General features: G+C 53.0%; 1 protein-coding gene across 1 annotated transcript in view; it reads left to right on the top strand.

Moving 5' to 3' along the window:
• The first annotated feature begins 5,177 nt into the window (after window positions 1–5,177).
• CD72 (CD72 molecule) overlaps window positions 5,178–21,465 on the top strand; it is a 45,844-nt gene continuing 29,556 nt past the window's right edge. The window contains exons 1-4 of the mRNA XM_029586641.1: window positions 5,178–5,513; window positions 5,605–5,706; window positions 10,760–10,861; window positions 12,518–13,129. Coding sequence (XP_029442501.1) covers window positions 5,432–5,513; window positions 5,605–5,706; window positions 10,760–10,861; window positions 12,518–13,129 — 898 coding nt within the window. The 5' untranslated portion in view covers window positions 5,178–5,431. The remainder of the gene's footprint in view (window positions 5,514–5,604; window positions 5,707–10,759; window positions 10,862–12,517; window positions 13,130–21,465) is intronic.

Raw genomic sequence — 21,465 nt, 5'->3', positions numbered from 1 at the left:
GAGAGAAGGGAAGTTAGGGGATCGGCAGAAGGATGTGCAGGGTAGGATCAGAAACCACCATGAATCACATTTCACATGACATTATGGGTATTAGAGAGGACAGAATTCACCGTGTTCCACGGTGACTGAGTCGGAGCAGTTTGAACAGTAAAGGCTTCTCTTTTGGAACACCAGATCCTATGTGGAGAGGCCTTGTGATCGATTTGTGAGTTCCCACGCCTTGCTCCTTAAAGGTAAATCCTTCCCCCGCCGTGCCTGGAAACGTAAGTGAGGCCTCTGGCATTGAGTGGCGCTCCCGGAGCGGGGTCTGCATTCTGATATGGATGTCAAGTCTGCCGCATCGCCCGGGAGTCTCCTGAACCGGGAGCCGATCTCCCGCTCTCCTGCTTCTGGGTGGCAAAACCCCAGCCTCTAGCAAATAAAGGAGCAGGCACTAGGAGAAAACTGGATAATTAACCGAGCATGGAGGGCTCCTTCCCAAGTGCCCTGGGTTTAGCAGTGAGCACAGTAAGGGAGAAAGCGGGCCGTACAGCCCTTCCCTTTCAGGGTGCTGGGATGGCCGTCCCCCTGCGAGGTTATCTACGCGGCTCTCTCCCGAGAGGCTGGAGGCCCTGCTTTTCAGTTCCGGAGTTAGGAGGCAGTGCACCAGTGTTTTGTTTGTCGGATTTTTTTTGTCCTGCTTAGAGGATCCCGAACAAGGTCGGGAGGCTGCACTACCAGGTAGGCCGCACTACCAGGTAGGCCCCACCAGTAGGCTGAAGGGGCCTACCTCTGGGTTGCTTTCGGGGTTTTGGACATTTTCATGGTAGGAAGCCTTGTGAAACCCCTAGGTGTCGCCGCAGCCTCCGTGAGGTCGGAGGAATGGCGGCGACTTGATGTAAGGGCCTTCTGATGTTTGGATCAGTTTCTGGGAAAAGGGATTTTTTGGTTAGAAGAGCCCGGAAGAAGAGTTTCTGCTGCCCTGGGGAACATCGAGGGCTGTGTGTTCCAGAGTGGATCCCCTCCATCATGGGATGAGAGAGACCTTTGAAGAACCGTAAGACCTAATTGAGTTCTATCGAGGACCCCCAATTAGAGTCTTCACCCCCCTGGTGTTGTGCTGGAGGTGGATTCTTGGGCTGAGGTGGGGTTGACGCAACCCGTAGGCAAGCACCTACGGGTCCCCACCCTCAGCAGGTGGAGTGGGCTGAAGCTGGAGGCCACTGGAGCTTCACTTATAGCAGCCCACGTTCCCCTTGGGTTGAGCCTTTGGGTGCCGTGGCCGGCACGACAGACGGGCCTCGAGGTTAGATAAAGTCAATAGGTGGTTCAGCCCAGAGACAGCAGCCAGTAGATGGTGTAGGTCTATCCTGGACGTGATCTGGAACACGAACTCAGGCACCAGGGAATGAGAAGAGACTGAAGGTGCCTGAGCAAGGAAAGGCCAGAGCCTTAATACTCCAGGTCCAGAGAATAGGGACAGAGGTGTCACTGTCAAGCTTGAACCAATGCTGGCGGCAAATGAAAGGTGTAGTGAGCAACGTAGAACTCTGGACTCAAGGAAGTCTATAGCATAGTCATTTGTAGCAATGGTCAGGGCATGGAGAAGGCAGGCGTAGTCAGACGAAGCAATGGTCAAGGCACGGAGAAGGTAGGCGTAGTCAGACGATGCAATGTTCAGGACACGGAGAAGGCAAGTGTGGTCAGGCGAAGCAATGGTCAAGGCACAGAAAAGGGAGGCGTGGTCAGGCAAGGCAATGGTCAAGGCATGGAGAAGGTAGGTGTGGTCAAGCAAGGCAATGGTCGAGGCAGAGAGAAGGCAGGTGAGGTCAGGCGAAGCAATGGTCAAGGCACAGAGAAGGTAGGTGAGGTCAGGTGAAGCAATGGTCAAGGCACGGAGAAGGCAGGCAAGGTCAGACATAGCAGTGGTCAGAACCAGGAAGTCGATCCAACACTCAGATGAAACGGAGAAGGAATCAGGAACCAGGAATCAACAGGAACACGGAGCAAGACAAGCACGGAGGCAACAAGTACTCGGAGAGCTGAAACAGGAACCCAGAGGAGACCTGTTGCAAAGGCAATGGGCGAAGGCTGAGCATTTATACGCTGAAGGATCTGACGTCAGCATCCGTGTCTGCGGCCAGCTTCCTGCCGCGGGCCCTTTAAAAGATTCACTGAATCGCGGGCGTGCGCCTAGGGAGAGGCGCGGTGCTGCTGGCGCCGTCTCTCCGCGAGGTTCTGGGCAGCGGGGCAGGGCCGGAGGCACTGGCGGGAGCCGAAGGTCGGAGCTGGCGGCCCACTGCCGCCAGCGACGGAGAGCTGGACGCTGAAACTCGCTTGTAAAGGTGAGAGGGTCGCGCCGCGGGCGGCGAGCGTAACACCTGGAGAGAGAGAGAAATTTGGACTCTGTGCAGAAACTGTTTTATCATTTTTGCCAGTTCTGAAAGGGTTGTTTTGTTTTTTTCCTGCCCCTGTCCTCTTGGGAGCCTCATTTTACTCAAGCCCTGGAGGGGGGATGAGTGCTTCCCTGCCCTGGAACCGCGGTGCTGAGGACGGTTGTTAGCTGGGCCAGGTCTTCATCTCATGCACCTTCAGCCAAGTTTCGCGTTCTGGATACCGAACCAGAGGCTCCCGGGTGTTGCTTGGCGCTAGCAGCGCTCGCAGCAGTAAGAAGGTCTCCCTCCGCCAGGGGAAAAGGAGACGGGGATTCTTTTCTGGCCCCAGCGCCCCGGAGCAGGGGGTGGATGACAGAGGCAGGGATGGAGCTGGAGCAGCATTAACAGGTGCACAGAAGTCTTTTCCAGGCTAAGAGCTAGGAAACTGCGGTGCACGCGCGTAACATGCAGGGCCGGTGCTACCCGCTGGGCAAGCAAAGGCAATGGGGCACCCCGAGTCCTGCATCACCTCACACCTCCAGGTGGCTCCTGGTGCCCTCTCCCTCACTGAAAGCAGCAGGGTAGGCTTTGAGAGCCACCCATACCCAGGGCAGTGATCTCTCCCTCTCCCTGGGCAGGGGCACCGGAGCCATCCCTGCCTCTCCTGACTGCAGAGTTTGGGCCTTCAGCAGCCTGCGTGGGAGCAGCAGGAGGAGGCGGCGGCAGGGACTGCTCACCGGCTCACGCTCCCGGCACAGAGGGAAGGAGTGGTGAGAGCGGGGGCCCGTGGCTGTCTTGACATGGAAGAGCCAAGGAGATGGGGGGGCTTTGAAGGGGCAAAGCTAGGCAAGCTTGACCAGCAGTACAGATGTGGAGGAGGGTCCTTTTATTTATTTATTTATTTATGTAACATTTTTAGATACCGAAATTCATGTAGCAAAAGTTACATATCAATTCGGTTTACATCACAACATTAAACAGGCAAGACAGACTGCAATTACATCGAACAGGTGGATAAACCTGGATCAAGTGACTGGGGATTAAAGAGCAAAAAATACAATAAATAAGGAAGTTCTAGAAAGGACCTGGCTAAATATACAGGAGACACGGTGCAAGGTGCACATATTCGGAAAGATTGAGTGGAAAATTATTGGTATGGATAGAAGGCTTGTTGGAATAGCCAGGTTTTGAGTCTCTTTTTAAAGGCGATAGGGCAAGGTTCTTTCCGGAGCAATGGTACTAGAGAGTTCCACTGCGCGGGGCCTGCTGAGGAGAGAGTGCGTTTATTTAATGAGGTTTTGATGGTTGGGGCGAGGAGAGTATCCCTATAGGCTGTTCTCACCGGTCTGGAGGGTATATGTGGCTGCAGAGGGATATTGAGTTCCAGTGGAATGAGCTTGTGTGTATTTTTGTGTATGATTGTTTGTAGGGGATTCTGAACTTGATTGGGAGCCAGTGTAGGTTTTTCAAGATGGGGGTAATATGATTTCTTTTGTTAGACTTAGGGGCGGATTTTAAAAGGCCCGCGTGCGTAAATCCTTCTGGATTTACGCGCGCAGGGCCCTCGCGCGCCGGCGCGTGCAAGTCCCGGGGCTTCCTGTTGGGGGCGTGGCAGGGGGCGTGTTGGGATGACGCGGCGTTTAGGGGCGGAGTGTGGCGTTTCGGGGGCGGTGACGTGGGCGTGGTTTCTGCCCAGGGGCGTTCCGGGGGCGTGGCCGCGTCTCCGGAACAGCCCCCGGGACCGGACCATGGAGCGGGGCAGCCGGCCGACGTGCGCAAAGGTAAGGGGGTTTTAGATAGGGCCGGGGGGGGGGGGGGGGGGGTTAGGTAGGGGAAGGTGGGGGGAGGGCGAAGGAAAGTTCCCTCCGAGGCCGCTCCGAAATCGGAGCGGCCTCGGAGGGAACAGGCAGCACGCGCTGGGCTCGGCACGTGCAGGTTGCACAAATGTGCACCCCCTTGCATGCGCCGACCCCGGATTTTATAAGATAGGCGCGGCTACGCACCTAATCTTATAAAATCCTGCTGCGCGAACAAAAGTACGCGCTCGCGCAAGTATTTTAAATCTGCCCCTTAGTTAGAATCCTGGCTGAAGCGTTTTGAAGCATTTGTAATGGTTTTATGGTGTTGGGTAGGAGGGAGTTACAGTAGTCAATTTTTGAAAAGATGATTGCTTGGAGAACTGCCCGGTAGTCTTGGAAATGGAGGAGCGGTCTGAGTCGTTTCAGAACTTGCAATTTAAGGAAGCCGTCCTTAGTGGTATTATTAATGAATCTCTTAAGGTTTAGTTGATTGTCCATGATGACTCCGAGGTTTCTGACTTGAGATGAGAAGGATAGTTGACTAGTAGGGGGTAAGTTAGACGTTGCATAGTTACAGTCCTGTGTGACGAGGAATATTTCAGTTTTGTTGGAATTAAGGATCGGGTTAAGGCTCTTGAGTAGGTTGTTGATGGCTTGGAGGCAGTTGTTCCAGAATTCTAGTGTTTTTTGTAGTGATTCCGTGACCGGGATGAATATTTGCACGTCGTCTGCGTAGATATAGTGGGTTAATTTTAGTTTGGAGAGAAGCTGGCAAAGTGGAAATAGATAAATGTTGAAGAGGGAAGGGGATAGGGAAGAGCCTTGAGGGACTCCCAAAGATGAGCGAACTGGGTGTGATTCGTCATTGTTGACTCTGTCCTTATAAAATCTGTTATGTAGAAAAGATTTGAACCAGCTGAGAGCAGTGCCTTTGATGCCGATGTCAGTTAGCCTGTCCAGAAGCGTTGCGTGGTTTACCGTGTCAAATGCGGCCAATAGGTCGAGGAGAATGAGTAGGCCGGGTTGGGGGGCACTGTGTCATAGACCACATTACCCAGATTATAAGAACCAGGCACGTTTGCTTGCAATGAGCTCTAAGTTACTACCCTTCTGCATGACTGGGTCCACCTGCTGCGCTGCAGTTTCGAGTAACATTTGCTTTCCATTCCTCTTCGGTTCAACTTCCCTTATTCAGTGGAAACCACAGCGTGAAACACCAGAACCAAGCGGAGGAGGCTTCGGCGAAGCTGCCCTTCCCGACCCCCTGGTGCGGCTGAGATGGCAGAAGCAGTGACCTACGCCGAGCTGAGGTTCGCCAGGCCCCCTGCACGGAAACCAAAGCCTTACACCTCCGAGCCAGGTAGCGCAGGCTGCGGACCCCCGCCTGACTGTCAGGCCCTCCACCCCCCCCCCCCCCCCCCCTCTAACCTTTCCTCTCTGCTCCCTCACAGCTCTGGCTGCTGCCTACTGCGAGGAGGACCGGGACGGGGAGCTCACCTACGCCAACATCAGCATCTCGCGGGCTTCTCTGGGGACCCGCAGGTGGCCGCAAGGTAGATTTGAACGGGCAATTTTTTTAATACTTTAAAATTTCCAACATGTTCCATACTTCCATGTGTTTTTTATTTTTTTTTTAGTTTTTCGATGCAATGAATGTAACATGTTTTATTGGACTAGGTTTTAACCCTCTCTCCTGAAGTTAACACAAATGTTGGGTATATAAGAATGTAAAATAAATACATAAAATTGAGCGCGTTGTCCCGAGCTGGTAAACGATGACGTCAGCCCTCTCAATTCCGCCGGGAAGCGTCTCGGACGGACCCGGGCACGTGCCCTTCCCGCTTCCCTGTAACTCGGGGGGGGCTCGCTTGTCCCCTCTCCCCGGTGGTGATCCCTGCCCGCTCCCGTACCCGCCTCCTGATCCAGTTTCAGTTGAAGGGGTTTTACCTTCCACCTTTCGTGACTGCTGAGCCGGTGTAGGTTATCTTCCCGGTCCCCGGAGCAAACAGGGCCCTAACTTCAGTGCCTGAGGGAAGGGACTTGCCCCAGGTCACCAGGCACGACCGTGGGGTTTGAATGCTGGCTTCCCAGCCCTGGGCTGCGCCTCCGCTCAAACACCTGCGCAGTGACAGCCGGGCGACTTCCGGCACCATTAGACTGAAACGTGTGCGGCCCCAAGCTGGGACTTCAGTAGACTGCGTCTTCCCTGAACTTTTTGGCACTCTTTGATACATTTTCAGGGGCGGGTTTTAAAAGGGTTACACGCGCATAAGTTACGCGTGTAACCCTTAAAAAAAAAAAACCCCTGCGCGCGCCGAGCCTATTTTGCATAGGTTCGGGGGTGCGCGCAAGTCCCGGGGCTTTGCTAGGGGGGCGTGTCGGGGGGGGGGGGGGGCGGCACACCGTTCGGGGCGTGGTGCAGGCCCGGGGGGGTGTTCCGGGGGGCATGGCCGAGGCCTCTGGACCAGCCCCCGGGTCGGATGATGGCACGCTGGCGGGCCAGCGGCGCGTGCGAGTTACGCCTGCCTCGAGCAGGCGTAACTTTTGTGATAAAGGTAGGGGGGTTTAGATAGGGCTGGGAGGGGAACGTGGGGGGGGGGGAGGGAAAGGGCAGGGCTCGGCCCACGCAAGGCGCACAAATGTGCACCCCCTTGCAGGTGCCGACCCCGGATTTGAAGGCTACGCGCGTATCTATTGAAACCCGGCGTACTTTTGTTTGCGCTCGTGCTTTTTTTTTTTTTTAAATGTACCCCTCAGAGTGTGGGGGGGGGGGTGAACCCTGCAAGCAGTTTTCACCAGGCGGGAACCCCTGGAGCTAGAGGTCAGGCTATGAGCTTGCAGGACCCATTTCTTCACAGGCGGTGCGCTGGATGCATGGAGCGGCCTCATGGGGGAGGGGGGTGTGGAGGCAGCGGTGCCAGCGGAATTTAGGAAGGAGCGGGATTCGCCGCGAGGGTCGTTAGTTGAAAGCCAGAGATGAGGTAGGGCACTGGGGTATTATTGCAAGAGAATGGACACTGGGCAGGCCTAGGGGGGCTGTTATCGGCTGTCAGAGCCTCTGCGCCTCCTCGCCGGGGTTGGATAAGGGTCAGGCAGCCGCTGGGTGCGCGGCCCATGAAGATTAGGGTAGAGATGCCGGCCTTGCACACATTTCTCCTGTACGCTGGCCGCATCGGAGTCTGCTCACGAGGACCCCTGCTTTCAGGGAGCGCGCCGGAAGCGCACAGACAGCACGCGCCCCAAGCATGGCCTTGGCACCTGGGTCCCCCCCCTGCGGCGGTCCCCCTGCTTGTGAGGGGCCCCTCCAGCCATTCTCCTCCCCCCCACTCTCTCACAACCTCCCCGTGCCAAAGCGGAGCCTGTAAGCTCTTAGGGGAAGGGACGTAGCCCCATGCACTGTACTGTACAGGGCTGTGTACACTCTTGGTGCCATGTAAATAACAGTGCTGTTGAAATGCGAATCGTGTGTCCTTTACATATTCAGGGTGCACAGGGGACCCTCCTGATTTTTTTTTTCTGTTATTGTTCAGTGGATGGGGAAGAGCTTTAATGAGATTGCTTACAGGGTAAGCTGGGTTTCCTTATGAGGGGTGCACTTGGCCAGAGGGGTCGGGCAGGGGGGCAGGTAGGTGTTCGTGGTTTTACATATCACTCCCCTAGAAAGGATCAGAAAAGCACGAGAGTCGGCAGACAGGACACCACTGTGGTTTGATGAACAAGAAGAGGGAGGAGGCTGGGGGAAGGAGCTGGATTTTTAACTTTCACAGAAGACGAGAGGCATGATATTTATACCATTTAGAGATGTTATCATAGAGGGCATTTCTGGGAAGCGATGGGTGTCACAAGGAAATGGTTGTATGTGTTTGAACTGGGGAAACCTCATAAAGTGCCAATAATGGGCTATATGAAGATGCCTCTATGGCTACTAGCCATGGATTAGCTACTGGCTACTAGCCATGGATTAGTGTGAGGAGGTCGTGCGCATCCCTGGGAGACAGTGGGCACTACAGGAAAGCATGGATTAGTGCGAGGAGGCTGTGGGCATCCCTGGGAGATAGTGGGCACTACAGGAAAGCATGGATTAGTGCGAGGAGGCTGTGGGCATCCCTGGGAGATAGTGGGCACTGCAGGAAAGCATGGATTAGTGCGAGGAGCCATGGGCATCCCTGGGAGATAGTGGGCACTGCAGGAAAGCATGGATTAGTATGAGGAGGCTGTGGGCATCCCTGGGAGATAGTGGGCACTGCAGGAAAGCATGGATTAGTATGAGGAGGCCCTGGGCATCCCTGGGAGATAGTGGGCACTGCAGGAAAGCATGGATTAGTATGAGGAGGCCCTGGGCATCCCTGGGAGATAGTGGGCACTGCAGGAAAGCATGGATTAGTGCGAGGAGCCATGGGCACCCCTGGGAGATAGTGGGCACTGCTGGAAAGCATGGATTAGTGTGAGGAGCCATGGGCATCCCTGGGAGATAGTGGGCACTGCAGGAAAGCATGGATTAGTATGAGGAGGCTGTGGGCATCCCTGGGAGATAGTGGGCACTGCAGGAAAGCATGGATTAGTATGAGGAGGGCCCTGGGCATCCCTGGGAGATAGTGGGCACTGCAGGAAAGCATGGATTAGTGCGAGGAGCCATGGGCATCCCTGGGAGATAGTGGGCACTGCAGGAAAGCATGGATTAGTATGAGGAGGCCCTGGGCATCTCCTGTACGCTGGCCGCATCGGAGTCTGCTCACGAGGACCCCTGCTTTCAGGGAGCGCGCCGGAAGCGCACAGACAGCACGCGCCCCAAGCATGGCCTTGGCACCTGGGTCCCCCCCCTGCGGCGGTCCCCCTGCTTGTGAGGGGCCCCTCCAGCCATTCTCCTCCCCCCCACTCTCTCACAACCTCCCCGTGCCAAAGCGGAGCCTGTAAGCTCTTAGGGGAAGGGAGATAGTGGGCACTGCAGGAAAGCATGGATTAGTATGAGGAGGCCCTGGGCATCCCTGGGAGATAGTGGGCACTGCAGGAAAGCATGGATTAGTATGAGGAGGCTGTGGGCATCCCTGGGAGATAGTGGGCACTGCAGGAAAGCATGGATTAGTATGAGGAGGCCCTGGGCATCCCTGGGAGATAGTGGGCACTGCAGGAAAGCATGGATTAGTATGAGGAGGCCCTGGGCATCCCTGGGAGATAGTGGGCACTGCAGGAAAGCATGGATTAGTATGAGGAGGCCCTGGGCATCCCTGGGAGATAGTGGGCACTGCAGGAAAGCATGGATTAGTATGAGGAGGCCCTGGGCATCCCTGGGAGATAGTGGGCACTGCAGGAAAGCATGGATTAGTATGAGGAGGCTGTGGGCATCCCTGGGAGATAGTGGGCACTGCAGGAAAGCATGGATTAGTATGAGGAGGGCCCTGGGCATCCGTGGGAGATAGTGGGCACTGCAGGAAAGCATGGATTAGTATGAGGAGGCCCTGGGCATCCCTGGGAGATAGTGGGCACTGCAGGAAAGCATGGATTAGTATGAGGAGGCCCTGGGCATCCCTGGGAGATAGTGGGCACTGCAGGAAAGCATGGATTAGTATGAGGAGGCTGTGGGCATCCCTGGGAGATAGTGGGCACTGCAGGAAAGCATGGATTAGTATGAGGAGGCCCTGGGCATCCCTGGGAGATAGTGGGCACTGCAGGAAAGCATGGATTAGTATGAGGAGGCCCTGGGCATCCCTGGGAGATAGTGGGCACTGCAGGAAAGCATGGATTAGTATGAGGAGGCCATGGGCATCCCTGGGAGATAGTGGGCACTGCTGGAAAGCATGGTGTAGTATGAGGAGGCCCTGGGCATCCCTGGGAGATAGTGGGCACTGCTGGAAAGCATGGATTAGTGCGAGGAGCCATGGGCATCCCTGGGAGATAGTGGGCACTGCAGGAAAGCATGGATTAGTATGAGGAGGCCCTGGGCATCCCTGGGAGATAGTGGGCACTGCAGGAAAGCATGGATTAGTATGAGGAGGCCCTGGGCATCCCTGGGAGATAGTGGGCACTGCAGGAAAGCATGGATTAGTGCGAGGAGCCATGGGCATCCCTGGGAGATAGTGGGCACTGCAGGAAAGCATGGATTAGTATGAGGAGGCCCTGGGCATCCCTGGGAGATAGTGGGCACTGCAGGAAAGCATGGATTAGTATGAGGAGGCCCTGGGCATCCCTGGGAGATAGTGGGCACTGCAGGAAAGCATGGATTAGTATGAGGAGGCTGTGGGCATCCCTGGGAGATAGTGGGCACTGCAGGAAAGCATGGATTAGTGCGAGGAGCCATGGGCATCCCTGGGAGATAGTGGGCACTGCAGGAAAGCATGGATTAGTGCGAGGAGCCATGGGCATCCCTGGGAGATAGTGGGCACTGCTGGAAAGCATGGATTAGTGCGAGGAGCCATGGGCATCCCTGGGAGATAGTGGGCACTGCAGGAAAGCATGGATTAGTGCGAGGAGCCATGGGCATCCCTGGGAGATAGTGGGCACTGCAGGAAAGCATGGATTAGTGCGAGGAGCCATGGGCATCCCTGGGAGATGTTATATCTTAGTGAGACTATGGCTGATATTGGGTTGTCATTTCTTTTTGATTTCCAGTGGCTGGAGCATGCCTGTCTTGGTTGACACAGCATACTAGAATCATCCTGATGGTGTTGTGCCTCTGTCTGCTTGTGACAACAATGGGACTGGTAGGGAAATGTAAGTTTGGCACTTTCCTTTTGTCACAGAGGTTCCCGCGGGCTGAATACTAGGATTCCCCGAGTCGTCACTGTACAGGGATTAGCTTGCTTTATGAATTACTCTGTCCGTCCTTGGTGAAGTAGAGGGAGCTCAGTTCTTCCTTGGGAACCAGAATCTGCAGAAAATAAAAAGACAAAACACAAGACCAAGCAACAGGGCAGAGGAGTGTGAAAGCAACGCATGTGGCGAATGGAAAGATGCGTGCTAGCGGTTCTGAAGGAGCCTGTTCTGTAGGCTCTGAGCTCACCAGGCAGGGATTTCTCAGGCAGGTCTTTCTCGATCTCGCCTCAGTGGAAATGATCATGGATTTCTGATACCCCAGCAGCCACCCCCCCCCCCCTCCCCCTCTCACCACTCTCCATCACTCCCTCGCAGCTATTCGTTTCACTCAACTTCTTTTCGTGTCTTCCCATCCCCTCCAGCCTGACTCCTTTACCCCGTTATCCTCACTTATCCTCTCTCCTGCTTCCCGGATCACCCTCTCTGATTCATCCCCTTGCGTAATCTCCTCCTGCCCCCCCTCCCCATATCCTCCCTGGCTTTCTATCATACAGCCTCTTCCATCTCCCCTTCTGGTTCTCTCTCTACCCCTGCCTCTCTCTCTCTTTCATACCCTTCCTCCTCCCACTCACTACCTTTGTCTCTTTTTCAGTCTCCTCATCACTTCTAGCTTTCTGTTACCATCTCCACTCCCCCTCCATCACCTCTGACCTACCCCATGCCAACGCCTTCTCTGACTCGTCTCACCCTCCCCGCCCCAAATCATCATCTCTGGTTTTCTTTCACACAGACCCTCCCCTCTAGCAATCTCTGGTACCCCTCCCCATTTCCACAGGCCCTTCCACACCCCCAGCCCAGGCCTTAGGCCCCTGTACTCTCTCTCTGCCGCCTGAAACAGCCCAAGCTTGCATTGCTGATTTCAGGGGAGGAAACCACTTTCCCTTCTCAAGCCTACCCCCAGCATTTCCTGCTCCTCATGATCCCCCAGTCTTCAACCCCCCCAACATTAACCCTCTCTTGCACCCCCTCACTTCCCCGAGCATCCACCTCCCTCACCTTTCAGCATTTGCTCAACCTTCTCTTCCTCCCCCATAAATCACTCACAGCTCCCTAACCTGTGCTCCAGGCTCTCTCCCGCCGCCGAGTCCCGAATCCTGGGATGGAAAGCGGATGTGACCGTCCTGCTCCAGCCCCTCCCTTTCTGCTCTCTCCCCTGCGCTTCCCAGTTGCCCGTCTGCTTTCCTCCTCCAGCCCCTCCCCTCCTCTCTGCAGGCAGTCGGAGGGGAGGGGCTGCAGCAGGACCACCTGCAACCAGGCCCTGCGCTGCCTGAGATTCCCAGCCAGGCCCCTGGGAGGAAGGGACCGGGAAAAGAGTCGACCTTGGTTGCAGGCAGCGGAGTTGGGGGCGGGTGAGAGGGGAAGGGGGCATCAGCAGCAGAGAATGGGCCCCTCCATTCGTCCAGGCTGCCTTTCCTCCAATTCCTGGCAGCTCACTTGTTAGGAGAAAACAGAAAGGTGGGACAGGCTCTGTCAGTTCTGATATTTCCAATAAAATAACTGCTGAATTACTGAGTCCAGGCAGATTAAAGCTCACCAGCTGTCCTGCACCTGCAGTGTTTCAGGTTTCCCAGCATCTGAAGGAGTCCAGAGACCACAATCAACAGCTCTCCAGTGAGCATGAAAATGTCAGCAGCAGCCTGGCCCTCGGCCTCAGCAGGAAAGCGATGGCCCTCATGCACACCGAGCAGAAACTGAGAGCGAGCGAGCTGCAACTGGGTCAGACCAGCGATGAACTCCAAGCCGCAAGGCAAGAACTGAACCAGAGCCAGCAGCAACTTATGGAAATGGCAGAGAGGCTTCGTATGACTAAAGAAAACTTAGGTGAGACCCAGCAGATCCTGAGTGTCAGCAAGGAAGCCTTAACCGAAAAGGGAAATGCTCTGCGTGAAACCCAAGAGACTCTGAGCAGAACCAAAAACACTTTAGCTGCAGCCCAATGGAAACAGAGAGAAACTGAAGGTTCTTTGCAAGCCACCCAAAATAAACTGAGAGGAACTGAGAGTACTTTGCTTACCACACAAAGGAAATTGACTGAAAACGAGAATGATTTAAGAGAAACCAGGACGAGTTTAATCACAGAGAAGGACAAACGGACTCAGACGGAAGCGGCACTGGCTAACGTGAAAGAGAAGTGGAGCAGAGCGGATAAGTGTGTGCTGGATACGTGTAAGTGAAAGGGGTAACTTTTACAGTGGCTGCTCTCAGGAGGAGGCAGAGTTTCTTATGGAAGCCTGCGGTCATAAGTTCACAAGACTAAGTCTTCCCAACATGCACGGTAAAGGCCAATCGTCATTATACAGCATAGGGTGGCATATAGAGAATAATAATTTCCCAACAGGGCAGCATGTACGGTAAAGACTGATCACCATTATACACACTACTTCCATGGATTTCTGCACTGCAAATTCAGGGCGCTGCAGCTTTTCATGGAAACTTAACTTTAAAGCACTCAACCACCCTTCTGCTCTTCTTAAAGTGCTCCTTTACTCTGTTCTCTCCAGCTATTCACTCTGTTACAGAACTTAGTGCCATCTGCAAAAAGGCAAAGCTTTACCACTAACCCCTGTGCTTTACTGCTCACAAGGATATTATTGACTAGAACTGGCCCCGGGACAGACCCGAGGCTCTCCACTGAGGCAAACCCCTCAGCATAACTTCATTCACCATTCCCCTCTCTCACTTAGCCATCAGCCACCCGGGGGTCCACCCCCAGGCTGATCAGTCTATTTACCAATCTCCTGTACAGGATAGCTCTATAAGCCCAACCGAAATCCAAGTGCTCATCCCCGATCTAAGCTGCTTGGTCACTGAATGAAAGAAATGAATCAGGTTAGTTTGGTGCAATCTCCTGCTGGTGAATCCATGCGGTCTTGGATCCTGAATCCCACGGGATGCAAGCTACTATCTTATCCTTTTGTTTTAGCAGAATGGCCATTGATTTACCCACCGCTGAGTTCAGATTGACCGGCACATAATTAGCAGCCTCCTGACTATTTGCACTTTTATGGAGAGAACAGATCTGTAGCCCCCACAGTGAAAATGTGCCCTGCCAGGGCATGGAAAAGGCCCATTTATATAGATGGTGATCCTCCTATTCTTATTGCAGACCCTGGGCCATCACAAGCTGAAGTTTTGTCGCCAGACATAATTACTGGACTGTGGGGGCCGATGCAATACGGTGCTGTCAGCCGAGCGCGCGCGCTGATCCACCCCTAATGCAATAGGAGGATTAGCGCCCGTTTAACCCGCGTCGGATGTGGAATGAACGTGACAGCGCTCATCACCTGCAAATGCATGCAAATGAGGCTATTACTCACTCACTCCGCATGCAATAAAATAAATGGGCGTCTCAGACGCACATTTATCGCTCGGCTATTAACGCCTGCCTGGAGCAAGGGTTAATAGCTGAGCACAGGTAAAAGAAGTACAGAAAAGCAGAAAAAACCGAACTTCTTTTCTTAAGTAAAAAATAATAAAAAAAACCCCAAAAAACTCTTGAGTCCGCCGAGTTATGGAGACTGACGCCGGTAAACTCGGCCTCGGTTTTCATAACCGGCCGCCTGCCAGTAATGAAAACGGACGCCTCCTTCCTAGCGCGACCCCCTAATTTGGGTATTGCACGCCACCCCCCTCGCGGGCACCATGCGCACATTAGGAAAGCGGGCGCTGACTTCTCGGCGCCCGCTTTATATTGCATCGGCCCCTGTGTTTGTTATAGGCTCTGATTTTGCTGTAAGAAATCCGTTTTTTCCTAGCGTGTAGCAGATGGACTCAGGACAAATGGGTATAGTGCGCTCGTGCTAGCAGTTGGAGACGGATCTGACGTCAGCACGGGTACATATACCCCCACAGGAAGTGAAGCAACTCAGTAATTTCCGTCTCCAAAGCAGTTTGGAGCTACCTTACGCTCGCTGAGCGTTTTTCCAAATTCTAACGACTAAATTCTTAGAAGAAATCCTACCTGAAGACGAGCCCCGCACTCCTGCGGTGATACCCTCGGGTCCCTCCCCCAGTTGAGTTTCCTGAGGCGATTTCCGTGGTCCCTCGGAGGTGAGTGCCTCGGTCCGGTGGCCGGATCGCGGCAGGGACCTAGCCCCCGAGTGAGAAGGGCTCGGGCGCGGCTGAGAGGCAGCCTCGGTCCCGGTGAGGACTTGGCCCCCGAACGAGACGACGTTCGGGCGTGGCTTAGAGGCAGCGGGTGCACTTCCTCGAGCGCAGCGGTGACGGTAATCACCCTCTCCCCCCGCAGCCGGAGACCGCCCGGGTCGCAGCCGGGAAGCGCCGAAGATCAGGTAAGGCGTACATCTTTACTTTACTGGTCTCCGAAGAGCGAGGATTAGCAGGGTCTGCCTACGTGGCAGCCCGCCAAGGAGGTCGCCATTTTGCCTGCTCGCCAGCCCTGGTTCGCCGCCTCGATCTAAGCGGGACAATGGCCACGTATGTTAGGCGCCCGAAACGATTTGGGCGCCCATTGCTGGTGAAACGTGCACGCTGATACGCGCACACTGATAGGCGCACGTTGATACGCGCACGTTCATAGGCGAACCTAGCAGGCCACGGTGAGCAGCCAGGGAACCCTACAGACCTGGTGCCCCTACGGCTAGAACCTGCTTCCCTCTCCTGGGTGGAATTATTCAAGGGGATTCATGCCTTCATCAAGATGCAGTCTGATCCCCGACCGGACCCATACATACCGGATGACCCTGCCCTGGGACCCTCAAGACCTACGCATGGCCACCCACCACCCAGAAGCCCCACATGGGGACTTGGATTATTCTGAGGAAGATGGCGAGCCCCCCGAGGAGGGAGAACTCCCCTCGGGGATAGAACCATATCGAACCATGAGACGCTTCTTTCCTAAGGAGGATCTTCCAGACCTGGTCTCTCAATGCCTGTCGGAGCTGGCTATCCCGGGCCAGGGCACCCCAGGGGAACCCAGAATGAACCCCCTGCTAGAGGGCCTGCATCCAACGTCTCACCATTTTCCCCTCCTACAAGCAGCAGCGCAGTTAATCGATCTGGAGTGGAATGCGCCAGACGCTTCCTTCAAAGGGGGTCGGGCTTTGTCTAGCATGTACCTCCTAGACCCGGCAACCAAGGAGCTGCTGGCGTGCCCGATGGTAGACGCCATAGTTAGCGCAATTGTGAAGCGCACCACCATTCCGGTGGAGGGAGGGGCGGCCCTCAAGGATGCACATGACCAGCGCCTGGACGCCATTCTGAAACAAGCCTTTGAGGTGGCAGCCATGTCCCTACGAATCGCGACCTGCTGCACTGTGGTGACGCGTTCCTGTTTATCACATGCCAGGACCAACACCCCGGGAGAAGAAATGGAATCAGCTCTCTCGTTCCTCACTGACGCTGCCTCCGACCTAGTTCGTACAGCAGCCAAAGGAGTATCATCCTCAGTAGCAGCCAGAAGACACCTCTGGCTAGGTAATTGGTCGGCCGACTCCTCCTCCAAGACTCGCCTCACGAGAATGCCCTTTAAGGGATCCCTCCTGTTCGGCAGCGACCTCGAGAAATTGGCTAATAAATGGGGCGCATCTCCATTACCCCATCTACCGGAAGACAGGTCAAGGAGGACCCAGCGCCCTTTTCCTAGACCATCCAGAGGTAGAATCTCTCAACGCTTCAATCCTTACAGGACTCGCTACCAAGCACCTCGTTCTCAGACCAGGAACCAGTCCTTTCGGACCAGGCACAACAAGAGGGGAACCGGCTCGGGGTCGGGTCCCGGTTGCACCCCACAATGAGAATCAGCCGACCCATCTGGGGGAAGAAGCCATAGGGGGCAGGCTAACCCTATTTTACCGCAGGTGGGTCGAGATTACTTCGGACCAGTGGGCCCTCGCCATTGTCTGGGAAGGGTATTACCTAGACTTCCTTCATCTCCCTCCGGACAAGTTTGTGGAATCGCCTTGTCCACCTCTCAAGAGGGCGGCGCTGGCAGCTACCTTTGAGAGACTCCTGTCCCTAAAAGCCATAATCCCAGTGCCTGCATGGGACATAAATTCTGGGCATTACTCCATTTATTTCATTGTCCCCAAGAAGGGGGGCACCTTCAGACCCGTCCTGGACCTCAAGTCAGTCAACCGGCACTTAAGGGTCCCAGGATTTCGCATGAAAACTCTGCGGTCAGTCCGGAGTGCAATACAGCCAGGGGAGTATCTCACATCCCTGGATCTCTCAGAGGCCTATTTGCATATCCCAATTCATCGGGATCACCAGCGTTACTTGCGCTTCAAAGTCCTGGATCAGCACTTTCAGTTCCGGGCTCTACCCTTTGGGTTAGCCACCGCGCCACGGACCTTTACCAAGGTAATAGTAGTGGTGGCGGCGTCACTCAGGAAGGAAGGCATTCTCGTCCATCCCTACCTAGATGATTGGCTGATCAGGGCAAAGTCACCGGAGGAGAGCCAACGGGCAACCAACAGAGTTATATCTCTTCTGGAAAGCCTAGGATGGGTAGTCAACATAAACAAGAGTTCCCTATAGCCTTCGCAGTTGCTGGAATACCTAGGTGTCCGATTCGACACCCAGGAAGACAAGATCAGCCTGACCTCCAAGAGGAAATCAAAACTCCGGGATCGCTTGCAGAATCTGCTGAGCACCAATCAGCCCACAGCTTGGGATTACCTGCAGGTCCTCAGCCTAATGGCCTCCACTCTGGAAGTGATACCATGGGCACGGGCTCATATGAGACCGTTACAGTGCGCCCTCCTATCTCGGTGGCGCCCACGATTACAGAACTACATCGTGCATCTACCTCTACCGGCCAGAGTACGGTATCAGTTACGGTGGTGGCTGCAGCCCGGCCACATGAGCCGGGGGTCAAGGATGTCCTCCCCAACCTGGACCCTGCTCACTACAGATGCCAGCCTGAGCGGCTGGGGAGCATACTGCGAAGAGCTAACCGCCCAGGGGCGGTGGAACAGAGAAGAGTCGGGGTGGAACATCAACTGACTAGAGGCATGGGCAGTCAGGTTAGCCTGCCTGCGATTTGCCCACAGACTCCGAAACAGAGCATCGAGTGTCACATGTATGAGTGTCACATGTATGATTTTTTACCCACCGGTGAGAAGTTGTACATGTGCATGCGATGCAAAGAGCTCCTGGCTCTCAGAGAACGAGTCCGATCTCTGGAGGCTAGAGTGGCAGACCTGGAGGAGCTGAGGGAGACAGAGAGGTATATAGATGAGACCTTCAGGGACATAGTAGTCCAGTCCCAACTTCAGACTGGCAGCCCTGGTGCTGCCTTGGAGGAAGAAGGTCTCATAATGGGAGAGCACCAACCAGATGTAGCAGGAAAGGATCCTGTAGCAAGGACCTGCTCTCTAGGTGATGCATTGTCCTTTCGCACTGAGGATATCTCCCCAAGGCCTACTGCCCAGGAGGGAAGGGTTAGGTCGGCCGTCATAGTTGGTGATTCGATTATTAGGAATGTAGATAGCTGGGTGGCGGGTGGGCGTGAGGATCGCCTGGTAACATGCCTACCTGGTGCGAAGGTGGCGGACCTCACGCGTCACCTAGATAGGATTTTAGACAGTGCTGGGGAGGAGCCGGCTGTCGTGGTACACGTGGGCACCAACGACATAGGAAAATGTGAGAGGGAGGTTCTGGAAGCCAAATTTAGGCTCTTAGGTAGAAAGATTAAATCCAGAACCTCCAGGGTAGCATTCTCTGAAATGCTCCCTGTTCCACGCGCAGGTCACCAGAGGCAGGCAGAGCTCCGGAGTCTCAATGCGTGGATGAGACGATGGTGCAAGGAAGAGGGATTCAGTTTTGTTAGGAACTGGGGAACCTTTTGGGGAAGGGGGAGTCTCTTCCGAAGGGATGGGCTCCACCTTAACCAGGGTGGAACCAGACTGCTGGCGCTAACCTTTAAAAAGGAGATAGAGCAGCTTTTAAACTAGAACAAAGGGGAAAGCCGACAGTCGCTCAGCAGCGCATGGTTCGGAGAGATGTATCTTTAAAGGATACTAATGATGCATTAGAATTAGGGCATCCCGACAGTGAGGTTCCAATAATTAGAAAAGTAGTCCAAGTGCCTGTAACTAAAAACTCACCTGAGCTAAAAAATTCTAACTTATCCCTATCAATTAAAAAGCAGAATAAAAATACAATCAAAAAACAAACTTTGAAATGTTTGTATGCTAATGCCAGAAGTCTAAGAAGTAAGATGGGAGAATTAGAATGTATAGCAGTAAATGATGACATAGACTTAATTGGCATCTCAGAGACATGGTGGAAAGAGGATAACCAATGGGACAGTGCTATACCGGGGTACAAATTATATCGCAATGACAGAGAGGAGCAGTCGGGAGGAGGTGTGGCGCTTTATGTCCGGGATGGCATAGAGTCCAACAGGATAAACATCCTGCATGAGACTAAATACAAAATTGAATCTTTATGGGTAGAAATCCCTTGTGTATCAGGGAAGACTACAGTGATAGGGGTATACTACCGTCCACCTGGTCAAGATGGTGAGATGGACAGTGAAATGCTAAGAGAAATTAGGGAAGCTAACCAAATTGGTAGTGCAGTAATAATGGGAGACTTCAATTACCCCAATATAGACTGGGTAAATGTATCATCGGGTCACGCTAGAGAGATAACGTTCCTGGATGGAATAAATGATAGCTTTATGGAGCAATTGGTTCAGGAACCGACGAGAGAGGGAGCAATTTTAGATCTAATTCTCAGTGGAGCACAGGACTTGGTGAGAGAGGTAACGGTGGTGGGGCCACTTGGCAATAGTGATCATAATATGATCAAATTTGATTTAATGACTGGAAAAGGAACAGTGTGCAAATCCAAGGCTCTCGTGCTAAACTTTCAAAAGGGAAACTTTGATAAAATGAGAAAAATTGTTAGAAAAAAACTGAAAGGAGCAGCTACAAAAGTAAAAAATGTCCAAGAGGCGTGGTCATTGTTAAAAAATACCATTCTAGAAGCACAGTCCAGATGTATTCCACACATTAAGAAAGGTGGAAAGAAGGCAAAACGATTACCGGCATGGTTAAAGGGGAGGTGAAAGAAGCTATTTTAGCCAAAAGATCTTCATTCAAAAATTGGAAGAAGGATCCAACAGAAGAAAATAGGATAAAGCATAAACATTGGCAAGTTAAATGTAAGACATTGATAAGACAGGCTAAGAGAGAATTTGAAAAGAAGTTGGCTGTAGAGGCAAAAACTCACAGTAAAAACTTTTTTAAATATATCCGAAGCAGAAAGCCTGTGAGGGAGTCAGTTGGACCGTTAGATGATCGAGGGGTTAAAGGGGCACTTAGAGAAGATAAGGCCATCGCGGAAAGATTAAATGATTTCTTTGCTTCGGTGTTTACTGAAGAGGATGTTGGGGAGGTACCCGTAATGGAGAAGGTTTTCATGGGTAATGATTCAGATGGACTGAATCAAATCACGGTGAACCTAGAAGATGTGGTAGGCCTGATTGACAAACTGAAGAGTAGTAAATCACCTGGACCGGATGGTATATACCCCAGAGTTCTGAAGGAACTAAAAAATGAAATTTCAGACCTATTAGTAAAAATTTGTAACTTATCATTAAAATCATCCATTGTACCTGAAGACTGGAGGATAGCAAATGTAACCCCAATATTTAAAAAGGGCTCCAGGGGCGATCCGGGAAACTACAGACCGGTTAGCCTGACTTCAGTGCCAGGAAAAATAGTGGAAAGTGTTCTAAACATCAAAATCACAGAACATATAGAAAGACATGGTTTAATGGAACAAAGTCAGCATGGCTTTACCCAGGGCAAGTCTTGCCTCACAAATCTGCTTCACTTTTTTGAAGGAGTTAATAAACATGTGGATAAAGGTGAACCGGTAGATATAGTATACTTGGATTTTCAGAAGGCGTTTGACAAAGTTCCTCATGAGAGGCTTCTAGGAAAAGTAAAAAGTCATGGGATAGGTGGTGATGTCCTTTCGTGGATTGCAAACTGGCTAAAAGACAGGAAACAGAGAGTAGGATTAAATGGGCAATTTTCTCAGTGGAAGGGAGTGGACAGTGGAGTGCCTCAGGGATCTGTATTGGGACCCTTACTGTTCAAAATATTTATAAATGATCTGGAAAGAAATACGACGAGTGAGATAATCAAATTTGCAGATGACACAAAATTGTGCAGAGTAGTTAAATCACAAGCAGATTGTGATAAATTGCAGGAAGACCTTGTGAGACTGGAAAATTGGGCATCCAAATGGCAGATGAAATTTAATGTGGATAAGTGCAAGGTGATGCATATAGGGAAAAATAACCCATGCTATAATTACACGATGTGGGTTCCATATTAGGTGCTACAACCCAAGAAAGAGATCTAGGTGTCATAGTGGATAACACATTGAAATCGTCGGTTCAGTGTGCTGCAGCAGTCAAAAAAGCAAACAGAATGTTGGGAATTATTAGAAAAGGAATGATGAATAAAACGGAAAATGTCATAATGCCTCTGTATCGCTCCATGGTGAGACCGCACCTTGAA

Source organism: Rhinatrema bivittatum, chromosome 1 (genome assembly GCF_901001135.1).
Source record: "Rhinatrema bivittatum chromosome 1, aRhiBiv1.1, whole genome shotgun sequence".
NCBI classification, from domain to species: domain Eukaryota; kingdom Metazoa; phylum Chordata; class Amphibia; order Gymnophiona; family Rhinatrematidae; genus Rhinatrema; species Rhinatrema bivittatum.
Note: the sequence above shows the minus strand (reverse complement) of the source record. Positions and strands in the feature narration are given on the sequence as shown.